Raw genomic sequence first — 14,913 nt, forward strand, 5'->3', positions numbered from 1 at the left:
CTTAACAAAAAAGTGTGAAATAACTCTAAATTATGTCTTAGATTTTAGATTCCTCAAAGTAGCCACCCTTTGCTTTTTTGTTGTTAATAAAATAAAAAAATGTTGTTGTTAATAAAATATATTATAATAATATTACATATATATATATAATAACATATTATTATTAACACATTATATTTAATATTATTATTATATATTTTATTAACAACAAAAAAGCAAAGGGTGGCTACTTTGAGGAATCTAAAATATAAGACATATTTAGAGTTATTTCACACTTTATTGTTAAATACATCATTCCTATGTGTTCATTCATAGTTTTGATGCCTTCAGTGAGAATCTACAATGTACCAAATAGTCATGAAAATAAAGGAAACACATTGAATGAGAAGGTGTGTCCAAACTTTTGGCCTGTACTGTATTTCAGAAAGGGGAGGCTGGTGGAGGTTTGTTAGATACCATTCCTCATACTGTTCCATGCATTTGACCTCTACCCCAACCAACCTGCCCTGACTTCAGACGACGAGAGTTGAAAGAATAAGATTGTGCTTTCAATTGTAACAGCACTTGACAGAGTAACAAAAAGACGAGATTTTTCCTGACCGAGTAGACGAATACTTGACAAACTCAAAGATGGAGAGAGGAATTAATTGATAGCCTTGCTAAGAAGTAGGCTATGAAGTAGGGCTATGAAGGCTATGAAGTGTGGGGGCGACAGAAGAAAGACTTGAGTCTGATAAGACGCCCCACCTGAGAGAAGAAGCACTTTGCTCGGCAGGATATTACAGACGCAGTCTCTGAGTCATCTGGAGAACACAGAGGAAATGAGGTCACGAAGCCTCCGCTCTGACGCCTCGGGACTCGACACGCACCGAGCAAACACCGTCACCTGCCTCCCCGTCTCCAATGCGTCTGGAGTGTGACTATGTGTGTGTGTGTGTGTGTGTGACTTTGTGTGTGTGTGTGTGTGTGTGTGTGTGTGTGTGCGTGCGTGCGTGTCGAGGGGGTTGGGTCGGAGGAGTGGCAGCGGGGGGTGATTGGCAGTGGGGGGGTGTTGACGTACAGTGTATTTTTTTCAACAGCGCACGCAGGCGGATCCTGGGGAGACCATCTCAGAGCCCCCGCTGTACAGCCGTCTACAACAACAACAACAACAACAACAACAGCAACAACAACAACAGCAGCAGCAGCCAGCCGCAGACACAAGCTGAGACTCCAATGGACAAATTACAATTGAATGGCGAGGATGAAATGCCACCAGATTAGGCTGGGTGGAGGTATCTCGTTCCGTGCCTTTTAAAGAATACATATTGAGAATACACCAAATACATATTGGTACGGAGATACGAAAGAGGGAGATCACTGTAACCTTTTAAATTTCATGCCCTATTTGACTAATTTCCGCCTAAAAACCAGACCCAACTAAAACTAAAAACCAACTAAACTGCTTATAACGTTAGAAATTGGATGATCAGATGCAAAAGCAGGATGCCATTTGATGGCAACATTTGAAGTAACACCTTGATATTTTGTGTGGATATGCTCAGCTCATAGTTCAGAATGACATACTACACATGACAAGAAGATAAAGTCAACAATAATCAAATTAACGCACAATTTGGGCCCAATCAAGGGCCCGTCCGGCTAGAAATGGTTTATAGATGTTCAATCCACAAAACCTAACCTCTGAGTTGACGTTATATATATATATATTATTAGAAGAGTGGTGCCAATGAAGTTGCCAGGCAACCGTTTGTTAGTCAGTCTGAGAAATATTGTATCTTGTATCTATGCAAATACTATATCTTAGATTTACATGACTGAATAGATACTGCACTTCTATCTATTACAATAGTGGTCTCGTTTTTTTTCTTCCACATTTTCCGTGAGAGTAGCCATGACGATTTGAGGCTGAAACTGTCTTCACTAGTCCGCCATATCCCACCCATCTTAACTGTTGTTAGACCCGGCGCCCACTTACATATCTTAGTCCAATAAGAAATCTATATTGGTATTGTCAGGAAGGATTTTTTGTTTTACATTGTGAAGCCTCCAGTAGTTGAATTGGTGCCACTATCCGGATACACTACTCTGCCAAATACCATCTGTAGGGGCCAAATGCAAATCCAGTAGGGCCAGAAACAGTACAAAAAGAGTAACGTGAGAATAGACGGAGAGTGGTGAGGAGGAGTGGAGAGATGAGGCTCTCTCTCTATCTCTCCAACGCCAGAGGTATCCATAGTGACAGGCTGCCAGAGTAGGTTCAGCGTGAGCTGGCTAACTGGTATACACACAGCATCAACGCAGGGCGCTGAGAAGCATCCAACCGTAACACTCCAGGAGCACACAAAGCCCTCCAAAACCTGAATAAAGACTAACCGACAATGATTTAATGTACCATGATGGATGACAAATCACAGGATATTCAGAGAACGTTATATTTGGATTCAGACCAGCCCAATAGAGGCTAAAGAGAGCCTACAGAATCTGAAATTGCGACATGCTTGCTAGAAACTGAGAGGTTCAGGGCCTTTGTGAAATACCGCAGTAGAATCGAGGGCTGTATAGAGAGGAGGAAGAGGAGGACGGTGGGGAAGGTGGTTTGACCTGTAGACATCAGAAGGTTGGAATTTAGATTTGGAACAGATACCTGATAGTGGCTGATTTACTCTTTTTTTTACTGTTACTAAAAAAACAGGGAGACCTTGTTACTAAAACTCTCGAGGGAGACCTGGCCAAGATAGGACAGCAGTACAAGTACGAGGTTACACAATTATAGAATAGAGCATAGAGCAAAACAGATAAGGACCAATTAGGGAGAAAAGACCACGATAAAAACAGACAAGACCTGCCTCGACGCATCCACCCTGGGCCGGCTACAAACGGTCCAACATGCAGCTGCAAGGCTGTTGACTAGGTCCAGAAAGTCATGTCATATTACTCCCATCTTAGGTTCCCTACACTGGCTCCCCATCAAATTTAGAATTCAATTTAAGGTTCTGGTCATCACTTACAGAGCCCTTCATGGTCAGGCACCTGCATACATCTGTGACCTACTGCGTCCTTACAGCCCCAGTAGGTCTCTCAGGTCCTCTGACCAGGGTTTGTTGGTTGTCCCCCCCGCGCCAGATTAAAAACCAAAGGTGATCGAGTATTCCAAACCGTGGCTCCCAAACTTTGGAATGCTCTTCCCTTGGAACTTAGATCGGCGGTCTCGGTCGAAGCATTTAGAAAACAGCTCAGGACTGTCCTGTACAGACAAGACAGGCTTTTGGGGTTAGCCTGTCTGTACAGGACAGTCCTGAGCTGTTTTTTAAATGCTTCGACCGAGACCGCTGATCTTTTTGGTAACCCCAAAAACACTCCAGGAGCACACAACCCCAAAAGCCCCAAAAGCCTGTCTTTTTGTGTCTTGTTATTATTTGTTGTACACTTGTTATTTGTTTCTTGTTTTTATTTTCACTTATTTCTTTTAACCTGCTATTACTTTTGCTCTTTAATTATGTTTTTATAGCCTATGTAAAGCACTTTGTGACCGCTGGTCTGTGATAGGTGCTATATGAATAAACTTGACTTACTTACTTACTTACTTACAAGGGACAACAGAATAAATATTACAAAATCCATCTTAATCAGAGCTTTGACCTCTCCCAGGGGGACGGGCCCAGATCCAATACAGGTGGCGATGAGAGTTTGTAAATGTCTTTATACGCGTGTGTGTGTGTGTGTGTGTGTGTGTGTGTGTGTGTGTGTGTGGGTGTGCGTGCGTGCGTGCGTGCGTGCGTGTACTGTATCATGCCAAGTGAACAGCTGTACATTGAGTAGAATATAATTGTGGTTGTTATTTGGTTTTCATGTTAATTAATTAATTAATTAATTAATTTTAATTAATTAATTTTGCCATTTAGCAGACGCTTTTATCCAAAGCGACTTACAATTACGAATTACAGGGACATTCCCCCTGGAGTAACTGAGGGCTAAGTGCCTTACCCAAGGGCACACTAGTAGTGGTGTGGCTTCAGGCGGGATTTGAACTCACAACCTTCCGATCCCAAGTCCAACTCACTATCCACTAGACCACCACTACCCCCCTCATGTCCTCCATTAAAGGGGTGGGTTGGGGCAGGGGGGGAAAAGTGGACTAGAAATGATGCAAGCATTCCTGATACAATGTAGTTTACTGAGTCTACACCAACCCCCGCCCCCCCCCCCCCCCTCCCCGCTCCGTAAGAACCCAAACAAACCCAAAACGTATGAATCCTTTAACAGTTCCTTGTTGGAATGTAGAAGAAGTCTCATTTCTTCTCTGCTGAGGCGCAGATGAGATGAGGACATCCATCTCTGCGGATGTGAATTGTGTTTTAAAGATTCAAATCCACCTGGCTATCTCTCTTCTACACACGGAACGACCGTCGTGTCGACCTAGTGTTTGGAACAAAGGAGGAGCCAGAAAGAGAGAGAGAGAGAAAGAGAGACAGAAAGCTGATATACAGCTTGTGTTGTGTGTCTCTCTCCCGATCAGAGCCTGCGTGTCTTTTCGGTGATAGCAGATGAGACAAATGTGAGATCCAGATACCGAACCACACATCCCCCCCCCCCCCCCGATGCAGCCTCCCTCCACCACCATATCTCACATAAACACGCCCCCCCCCCCGTCACCACCGTCTCTCATATAAACACCCCCTACACCACCATCTCTCACATAAACACATCTCCCATTCCGTCCAAGGTGTTTTAATCTTCCTCAGCAGACAGGTATCCTCGCAGGTACCCTCAGAGTGAGCGAGTGATACGGGCCGAGACAAATGTCAGGTTCCGGATACGGAGCCGTGTCGCCTGTTCCATCTGACGCAGCTTAAACCACTTCCCATCGCTCTCTCAAACAAACGCCCCCCTGGCGTTCTCCTCCTACAGAGGCCTTTCCAGGGAATGACAGCTCATCAGATCTCATCTTGACACTCAGGTGTAAACCCAAGGTTCAGTACTGACCCGGAGTCCTCTACCAGGATTCAGTACTGAACAAGATCAGGATCATCGCAAGATCATCGCAAGGTTGGCAGATCGGCGGTTCGAGCCCCGGCTAGCCACATGTCGAAGTGTCCTTGGGCAAGACACTGAACCCCAAAAATTGCTCCCAGTGAGCGGGCCGGCGCCTTGCATTGTAGCTTGCCGCCATTGGTGTGTGAATGTGTGTGTGAATGAGAGGCCGTTGTAAAGCGCTTTGGATAAAGGCGCTATATAAGTCAGTCCATTTACCATTTAACAAGAGTCCTCCAGTAGTTTCAAGTTTCAAGATTATTGTTACGTCACATTACATGAGTGTAAGAAAGTAACATTCTTAGGCTTAAGTTCCTGACACTGCAGCACAAGACATAAGGCAATAGCCATTATTCAAGATACAGGACATAAGTGACCAAAAATAATAAGACAGGATAGAGTTAGCGGTATCCGGACAATTTGCAGACAATAAGGCAATGGGCATAATACAAGATACAAGTGACAATAGTACAGGTAAGACAGGATACACTAGTGGTGCAACTAGTAATAATCGATAGTTCAGTAGTAAAGTGTCTGTGAGCTTAAGGTTTTCGTAGTCCGTATACATGGGGTGTGCTTGGGGATGATAGTCAATTGATTCATGAGCCTGATCGCCTGGGGGAAGTAGCTGCTGGTTAGCCTCTGAGTTGTGGCCCTGCTTGTGTTGTTGTGTTGGTGTTGGTGACGTCCAGTCGGCTTCGCCAATGTAATATAATAATAGACATCATCTCGCTGAAGCTTTTATGCAAAGTGCCTTCCATTGCAGTGAGTGCATTCAGTATACCGTATGGTGCAGGCGGGGATCATATGGAAATATGGCAGTGCACATTGTGACAACTAATAGGCTGGTAAAGTGATTGCATCATAATCAAGGAATACCATGACAACAAAGCAGTCTGAGGAGAAACATAGCAAGTTAGTGTTGGAAGCTTCACAGGAGACTACCGAATAAAGCTATTTTCAATGTATTTTTTTACTGTGATTAAATAGTATGTATAATTTAATGTACACATGTAGTAGTAAGCTACTCTCACTCCTCACTGTATTTTTCCAAAACAAAACAACATTGGAATTAAATTATAATTCCAGGCCTTGAACTTCAATTCCCTATTTCTACCATGTCCTCCCTCACTGCCTCTGGTGTCCCTACTGCTCCACCCGACCAATCTCTTCTCTCTCTAAGTGATGTCAGAGTGTTTCACGAACCAACTGTCGTGTTGAATGAAATACAGTAGTTTGGATGTAGTAAACTACTTTTTTCCAAAGTAGCTTCACTTTGACAAACTATTATTTCTGTCAAGGGTTTCTTTAAAGTAGTTCAACTTATTTCCTTTTGAAGTCATTGGTAATCTAGTTGAAGACATTTTCAGAGTAGCTTCCCCAACACTGCCTATGACTAAAGAAATGTAAAAAGTATGTAAAAATGCTTTATTGACTCTTTGTATGAATATGTTATAACTTTGTATTATGGTACAGAAAGTGTCACTTTGTTTCTTTGGTCTTAGCCAGCACCAAAAACAAGGGACCCGTTGTTTGTTGATTTAGTGACCCTGCGGCTCAATGTGGCTTTAACTGAGCGGCCCAGCAGCAGGTGTCTGTTTGGCCACAGAGAGAGAGAGAGAGAGAGGGAGAGAGAGAGAGAGAGACACAGAGAGAGAGACACAGAGAGAGAGAGACCATACAGAGCCTGCAGCTATCCCTCCCTCTCCGCCCCCCCCCCTCCTCTCTCTCTCCTCTCTCCCCCCCCCCCTCCTCTCTCTCTCTCTCTTTCTCCCTCTCCCTCTCTCTCCCCCCGCTCTCTCTCTCTCTCTGCTCTATGCCAAACGCCCCCCCCCCCCCCCCTCTCAACCCCGGGGCACCCCCTGGAAACCGTCCATTTCCATAAATCATTAGCCAATAAAGAAAAAAGAGTGTTTCTGAAAACATCAAAGCGGGTCCATCTATTAGCCTGGCACCTGTGGGCTCTCGGAGGCCCATTAGGCTATAGCTCAAGGTTACAGACTCCCAGAAAACTGGCAGAGAGTTTGGCTGGCTGCCTGCAGGGATAGTTTAGGGCCCTTTCGACACCATCAGCCACACTCCTAGATGTGACTGTATGTGTCCCGGGCGCCGAGAAGAGCATGATTTGGGGTGGCACGCCGCAGTGGCAGACGCGTTAATGGAAGTGACCCTCCAGGGTCACCGGGAGACCATCATCAGAGAGGCGGAGATCTGTGATCTGCTCTGCAGTCTGACAGCCCTTCCTGCCTCTCCCTCATCCCCCATCCCCCAACCGCCACTCACCCACCCACCCTCCCCCTACCCCCCCCCCCCCCCCCCACACCTCCAGCTCAGCTCACAGCTAAACCCGACTGAGTGCCAGTTCCATCCATCCCAGATAAAGCCTTTAATCCTCACACCTCTCACTACGGAGCCGTCTGGCGGACATTGACCCAGAACCCTCTGAAGGTGTCAACACTCGGAGGGACGCCACAGTGTGGGTTTGCCTTTATCCTTGATTGACTGAATTCCTCAATACAGCAGAAACGTATTATACATCTAAATGAACTGGAGGATTGTCTAAAACTTGCTGCTTTAGCATGACTGGGCCATTTTAGGAACCTGATTAATGATTCCTCGGCGGAGGAGAGCTGCTGTTAGAACTGATTCTTGATGTAAATAATAGTGACATGTCCTATATGTTGTAATCAGGGAACCGTCGAAAATAAAACTGTGGTTTTTCGATAAATAAAAGAGAAATAGGCTACAAATGTATAAAAAAATGAATAATTGAAATAAACCCAACCGCTGGGCTGCTGCAGTCTGTCACCACGGCAACGACACACCGCCCGCCGCCTCACTCTGATAGGACGTCAGTCACAGCACGCGCCACCTCAGGCCCCCCCCCCCCCCCCCGTAGGCTACGGCTGCTCTTATTGGCTGAACCTACCGGCGATGGTTGCTCTTTTAGGCAGTATGGTGATGGCGCCCACCGCGGCGTCCTCCAGGTGGTGGATGGGGCTGTTCTTCGCCCCCCAGCTGTCCGAGCCCACCCACAGGAAATGGCCGATTTGGTCTGCTCTTTTACTGGCGTTGAGGATGCCCCTACAAATCACACACACACACACACACACACACACACACACGGACAGGCAGACACACACACACACACACACACACACACACACGGACAGGCAGACATAGGCAGACACACACACACACACGGACAGGCAGACATAGGCAGACACACACACACACACACACACACAAATGGACATGCCGACACACACACACACACACACACACACACACACACACACAGATGGACATGCAGACACACACACACACACACACACACGGACAGACATACACACAACAGAGACATGTATGCACACACGCAGGCATACACACGCAGACACCCAGACATACGCACACAGAAATAGAAACAGACAGATAGACAGAATAAGTATGAGTTGTTCTTCCTCGATGAATAGAATACCTTTTAATCCAAACAGACATCCAATATCACCAGAATTTCAACAGAGCTGACATGCACTTCTGAGCCAAACATCCTCTTTGTTCATCGCAGCTCCATTCACACTGAGACTCCTCCGGATCTATTAGATAGATAGATAGATAGATAGATAGATAGATAGATAGATAGATAGATAGATAGATAGATAGATAGATAGATAGATAGATAGACAGATAGATCCCCAAGGGATCAAAAAAGTACCTGTCTATCTATATATCTATCTATACATCTATACATCTAGTATACATCTATCTATCTATCTATACATCTATCTATCTATCTATCTATCTATACATCTATCCATCTATCTATACATCTATCTATCTATCTATCTATCTATCAGGATCAATAAAGTACCTATCTATCTCTCTATCTGTCTATCCATCTATCTACCTATCTATCTATCTATCTATCTATCTATCTATCTATACATCTATCTATCTATCTATACATCTATCTATCTATCTATCTATCGGGATCAATAAAGTACCTGTCTATCTATCTATCTACCTATCTATCTCTCTATCTGTCTATCCATCTATCTATCTATCTATCTACCTATCTATCTATCTATCGGGATCAATAAAGTACCTATCTATCTCTCTATCTATCTATCTATCTATCTATCTATCTATATCTATCGGATATAGGATACAGCGCTACAGCCCAGCTTGGCCTATAGAACGGATAAAAAAGGTGCTCAACTTGGACAATAAGAGTAGGAAACAGCGTCCTCTCCTCTCAGACAGAGATAAATGTCCTCTCCATCCTCTCAGACAGAGAGAGACAAATAAGAGCATCACTTGTCTGCATTGATAATAACATTCACGAGGGACACACACTGCCTGGAGTCCCTGAAGTAGGCAGAACACTCCGGAACATCAGACAGTTGGCGTCCCAGGATAAATGTTATTTTGGATGCAGTGAAGTGAGTAATCGTATTTTCTGTTCAGGATAGTCACACTGTGAAGTGTCCAAGAGGAGGAGACCGTTCGTAAAGAGGTGTGTATAAAGAGAGTATTCTGTCTGTTAGCTCTACACTCCAACAGTTTGGATTTGAAATCAAACAATTACTATGGGGGAGACCTCACTGAAAACTTTATTAGGAACACCTGTGGACATTTATAGACCCAACCTGCCTTGTGTCAACAGTCCATACTGGTGGAGGTTGGTGTACTGGTGTGGCACACTTTGGGCTATTAATACCAATCCATCGCTTGAATGATTGTTGCTGACAATCAGTGCATCACTTCATGGCCACAATGTACCCATCTTCTAATGGCACAAAGCAAAAGTCGTCTCAAACTGGTTTCATGAACAATGACAATGAGTCCAGTGTTCTTCAGTGGCCTTCCCAGTTACCGAATCTGAATCCAATAGAATATCTTTGGGATGTGGTAGAACGGGAGATTCATAGCTTGAAATAGCACCTGAAAAATCGGGAAGGAATCGCATGATGCAATCATGTCATCTTGGACCAGAATCTAAAAGGAACGTTTCCAACATCGTGTGGAATCATTGCCACAAAGAATTGAGGCTGTTTTGAGAACAAAGGGAGGCCTTACCCAGTATTAGTATAATGTTCCTAATAAAGTGTTCAGTGAGTGTACGGTATATCAACATAAATTCACATGAGGTTTTTAACAGTTGAGACTTCTGGTATGAAAACAAACAGTGAGTCATACCGTATGTCTTCATCATAGGCGAAGAGGATGACGGCGCGAGCGTAGCGAGTGTCCAGGAGGAGCCGGATGATCTTGTCAAAGTCCCCTGGCTTGTGGTCATGAGGGACCTTCAGGGACTGGGCGATACAGATCCCACCTGGAGAAACATGACCAGGGTGATGAGCTTCCTCATGCAATCCAAACATCATCTACTGTATCTCACTCTGACATACATACACACACACACACACACACACACACACACACACACAAGAAATAAGCAACAAAACAGTCTACTATCTACTATACTGTATTTGGCACACATGCACACTCTCTCTCTCTCTCTCTCTCTCTCTCTCTCTCTCTCTCTCCCTCTCACACACACACACACACACACACACACACACACACACACACACACACAACAGAGACACAACATCACAAAGGACAGACAACTTTGTGAAACACTTCAGGCTCCAAAACATTGACCTGAGATACTCCATAAGCAAAAAAAATAACATTGCCCCAATTCAATACATTTCATATAAAGACAAATCCCAGAGGGCGTTTCTCAGAAGGTCTATGCTTCATTTGAGATGTGAATAACATGCAGACACACACACCCGAAAACATGAACACAGTGACGTTCATAGGCTGTAATATCATTCGTTTTCACCGACACTACAAACACACTCTCATCGCTACAACTGTAAAGGCCCAGTGAGCCTGGTGATGACACTGGCTGGATGAAGGAGTCCAACAGCACAGCATCCAGCGCCTGTCTCCGAATACCCACAGGATTATGTGTGTACATACGCACGACTCGGAATATTCATAACTGAGCGTCATGCTGTGTTAGCTCCGGACCAGAAATGAACCAGGACCAAACACTACAGCAAGAAACCACAACTGGCTTGATGTGGATGACGCACACAGTACCGATGGGAACTCTGTGTTCCACAGATCTGAGGCGAAGAAAATGTAAATGCTTGCATAATACATTTACATTCTTGACATTTAGCAGACGCTTTTTTATCCAAAGTGGCTTATAACAAGTCTATGTAAATACCTATTATCTTCTAATTAGAGTATCTATTAGTTAGGGTTAGGGTTACTGGTTGTGTTTGATCAACAGTATGTGTAGTAGGTCCATATACATTTGGACTCTGACAGAAATGTTGTTATTTTAGCTCAGCAAGAAATTGAAGTTACAGTTATATAATGAATATGGGCTTAACATGCAGACTCTCAGCTTTAATTTGAGGGTCTTCACATTCAAATTGGAGGAAGGGTTTAGCAATTAGAGCTCTTTAATATGTAGCACCCTCTTCAAGGGACCAAAAGTAATTGGACAACTGACTCAAAAGCTGTTTCGTGGACAGATGTGGGCTAATTCCTTTGTTCATAAACCTCAAGAATAGAAAGGCCAGATTCGATTTAGGCCAAAACACATCTAAAAAAGCCAGCCCAGTTCTGGAACAGCATTCTTTGGACAGATGAAACTAAGATCAACCTGTACCAGATTGATGGAAAGAAAAAAGTATGGAGAAGGTTTGGAACAGCTCATGATCCGAAGCATACCACATCATCTGTAAAACATGCATGGCTTCCAATGTCACTAGTGTTTATTGATGATGTGACAGAAGACAGATGCAGCCGGATGGATTCTTAAGTGTTTATGGATATACTGTCTGCTCAGATTCAGCCAAATTCGGCAAAGTTGATTGGACGGCATTTCACAGCACAGATGGACAATGTCCCAAAACATACTGTGAAAGCAACCTAGGAGGTTGTTAAGGCAAAGAAGTGGAATATTCTGCAATGGCCGTGTCAATCATCTGATCTCAACCCAATCGAGCATGCATTTCACTTGCTGAAGACAAAACTAAAGGCAGAAAGACCCACGAACAAACAACAACTGAAGACAGTTGCAGTAAAGGCCTGGCAAAGCATCACAAAGGAGGAAACCCAGCATTTGGTGATGTCTATGGGTTCCAGACTTCAGGCAGTCATTGTCTACAAAGGATCCTCGACAAAGTATATTTAAAAAAAAATCATTTTATTTATGATTATGTTAATTTGTCCAATTACATTTGAGCCCCTGAAAACAGAGGTGTATAAAATGGTTGCAATTCTTAAAGGTTTCATATGATACTTTTGTTCAACCCATTAGATTAAAGCTGGAAGTCGGCACTTCAATTACATCTCAATCGTTTCATTTCAAAACCATTGTGGTGGCATACAGAGTCAAAGTTATGGAAATTGTGTTACTGTCCATATATATACCTAACTGTATTCTGTAGATACACTGTGTGTGAGTGTGTGTATGTGTGTGTGTATGTGCGTGTGCATACTGTAGATACACTGTGTGTTTGTGTGTGTGTGCACTAATAATTTCACACTGTAACATTGTACTGTACACCAAAAATGTTTTTAAAAAGTAAGAATGGATAATCCACATACTGTAGGAGTTATAACATCCCGACAGACATGTTCCACCCTGCAGAGAAGCCGACCTATCAGAAGAGATCTTGTCTGAGGTGACACCTCACAGCCAGGACAGGAACCTGATTACACTGCTCTGTCAGCTGGTGCTAACCGACCAATTAAACTCCTTCTAGCATGTCAGAGAACATCTGAAGACAGAGACAGCCTACTGTAGATAACCGCTTTAATTAATCCCTCAAGCTATTGATTTTGTGCCAACGACTGTATGGTATGAAGCCTCTTGAGCTCACCTGTGTGCTTGTACAGTATTACTGTGTCAGTGTGTGAATTCAGCCCTAGATTTCGGACACAAAATATGAAAGAAAATATTTGTCATACGTCTGTACAACTTTAGCACAGCGATGAATTTTGTTTTGTTCCTTTGAAGAAAAGAAAAAAATGGCCTCATCGTTTGTTATGTACAGAAACAAAAAGTAGGACCCTTTAGTAAATACAGGTATGGCCAGAATGTTAGATAACAACACAAGTTGGAAGGGGGAAATATCTCTCGTTTGTTTTATGGCAAGGCCAACGTATTTTATCTTGAGAAAGCCAGAGTGTGGCATGTCAGGGTCAGTGTTTCTGGTAAACAACTTGAGCAGACCTCTCCATTACACAGCGGCACAGTAAATGACCCAGCAAAACACAAGGTCAGCAATAAGCGCCATTCTAAACCCAGCTGGAGTGGGGTGAATGTCCCCGAAAGCTGCACAGCAGTGTTCTAAAACACAGGTGGACCAGGTGAGTGTCCACAAAGCTACGGCACTGTCATGTTATGAAGTTCATTGTAAGTCCAAGGAACAAGATGTTATTTTAAGTGCTGCAGTAGGGAAAACCTGGGGCCCTTTGAGGTGCTTTGAGTTGCATTTCATGCACGAAAGGCGCTATATAAATAAAGCTTTACTTACTTACTTACACTTGTACCGATGTGTGCAATTAGCTGTAAGACTCAGAGAGCACTCAACCGAGACAAGGCATTGTTAGGATATAAGACACCGACATCTGTCAACTAATCATTCATCCCGTTTAAAGGTCTCTGGAGATTATGGTTTGATCAGTATACATTAAATCAGATGTTAGATTCATAACGTTGGATAGGGCTTTTTGCTAACAAACTTTATTTCATAACACTACCTTCTCTGTTCAAGCATTGTTCATGCAATATACCTCCATGAAAACTACATTCCAACTTGTGATATCAAGGGAATTGTGTTTCCTCTTGCTGGTAACTATCAGCTATTAGGCACTTATTCTATAACATTCCTACGAATTAGGTTTTTGAGAGATGTTCTTCATGCAGGGAGATAAAACCTCACTGTGCGTTTACTGAGTGAGATCCATCTCTCTAACTTGTTTCTGATTAAGGAAACCACTTTCAGAGGAGAATGAACATAATGAACATGGGAATGAACATAATGCCCGAAGTTCCTGAACAGTTGACAATCAGACAGGAACAAGCTGATGGGAACAGAGAAACCATTTAGATTGAAAGTCCATTCAGGAACCACGAATTGAATTTCAATTTCACTGAACAGTGAATGTGATTTTACCCTTGAAGGTCATCCAGTGTCCACATTATACAATGAAGTGATGGAATAACATGTTAACAAACTATCTGACAAACGTTGCTGTCTGACCTCTGTCCTATACCATTATGCCATGGATAAATGAATCTCTCTCTCTGTCTCTCTCTCTCTCTCTCTCTCTCTTTCTCTGTCTCGCTTTCTCTCGTCTTTATTTCTTTCTCATCCCTCCCTCCATTTTTCCCCGCTACAATGCTGATGGCTCATCTCTGTAACGATGGGAGGTGAGAGGTTTTATTTCCCAGGTAGCCAAGACTGGAGTGAGCGTTAGTTTGACAGACAACCCCTCTTAATTGGTTCTTCAGATGCTTGTTGATGTATTACTGTTTGTATAGTCCTTCGGGAACGATAGAGCACTCCATGAAATAACTGTTTGGGATTCCAGGCACTTCCCATCATTACTGGCTCCGATTTATGCTTGAACACCTGGTGAGATAGAGGGGGGGGGGGGGGGGGGAGAGAGAGAGAGAGAGAGAGAGAGAGAGAGAGAGAGAGAGAGAGAGAGAGAGAGAGAGAGAGAGAGAGAGAGAGAGAGAGAGAGAGAGAGAGAGAGAGAGAGAGAGAGAGAGAGAGAGAGAGAGAGAGAGAGAGAGAGAGCGAGGGAGAGAGAGATAGATATCTACAAACTAGA

General features: G+C 43.7%; 1 protein-coding gene across 1 annotated transcript in view; it reads right to left on the minus strand.

The window, feature by feature from the left end:
• Positions 1-14,913, minus strand: part of grm7 (glutamate metabotropic receptor 7) — a gene marked incomplete at both ends in the record, with an annotated part of 98,081 nt that overhangs the window by 61,013 nt on the left and 22,155 nt on the right. Inside the window, 2 exons of the mRNA XM_080546180.1 lie at positions 7,964-8,118; positions 10,234-10,369. Of these exons, the coding sequence (XP_080402306.1) occupies positions 7,964-8,118; positions 10,234-10,369 (291 nt within the window). The remainder of the gene's footprint in view (positions 1-7,963; positions 8,119-10,233; positions 10,370-14,913) is intronic.

The sequence above is a fragment of the Nansenia antarctica genome (assembly GCF_963989245.1).
Source record: "Nansenia antarctica genome assembly, chromosome: 15".
Lineage (NCBI taxonomy): Eukaryota > Metazoa > Chordata > Actinopteri > Argentiniformes > Microstomatidae > Nansenia > Nansenia antarctica.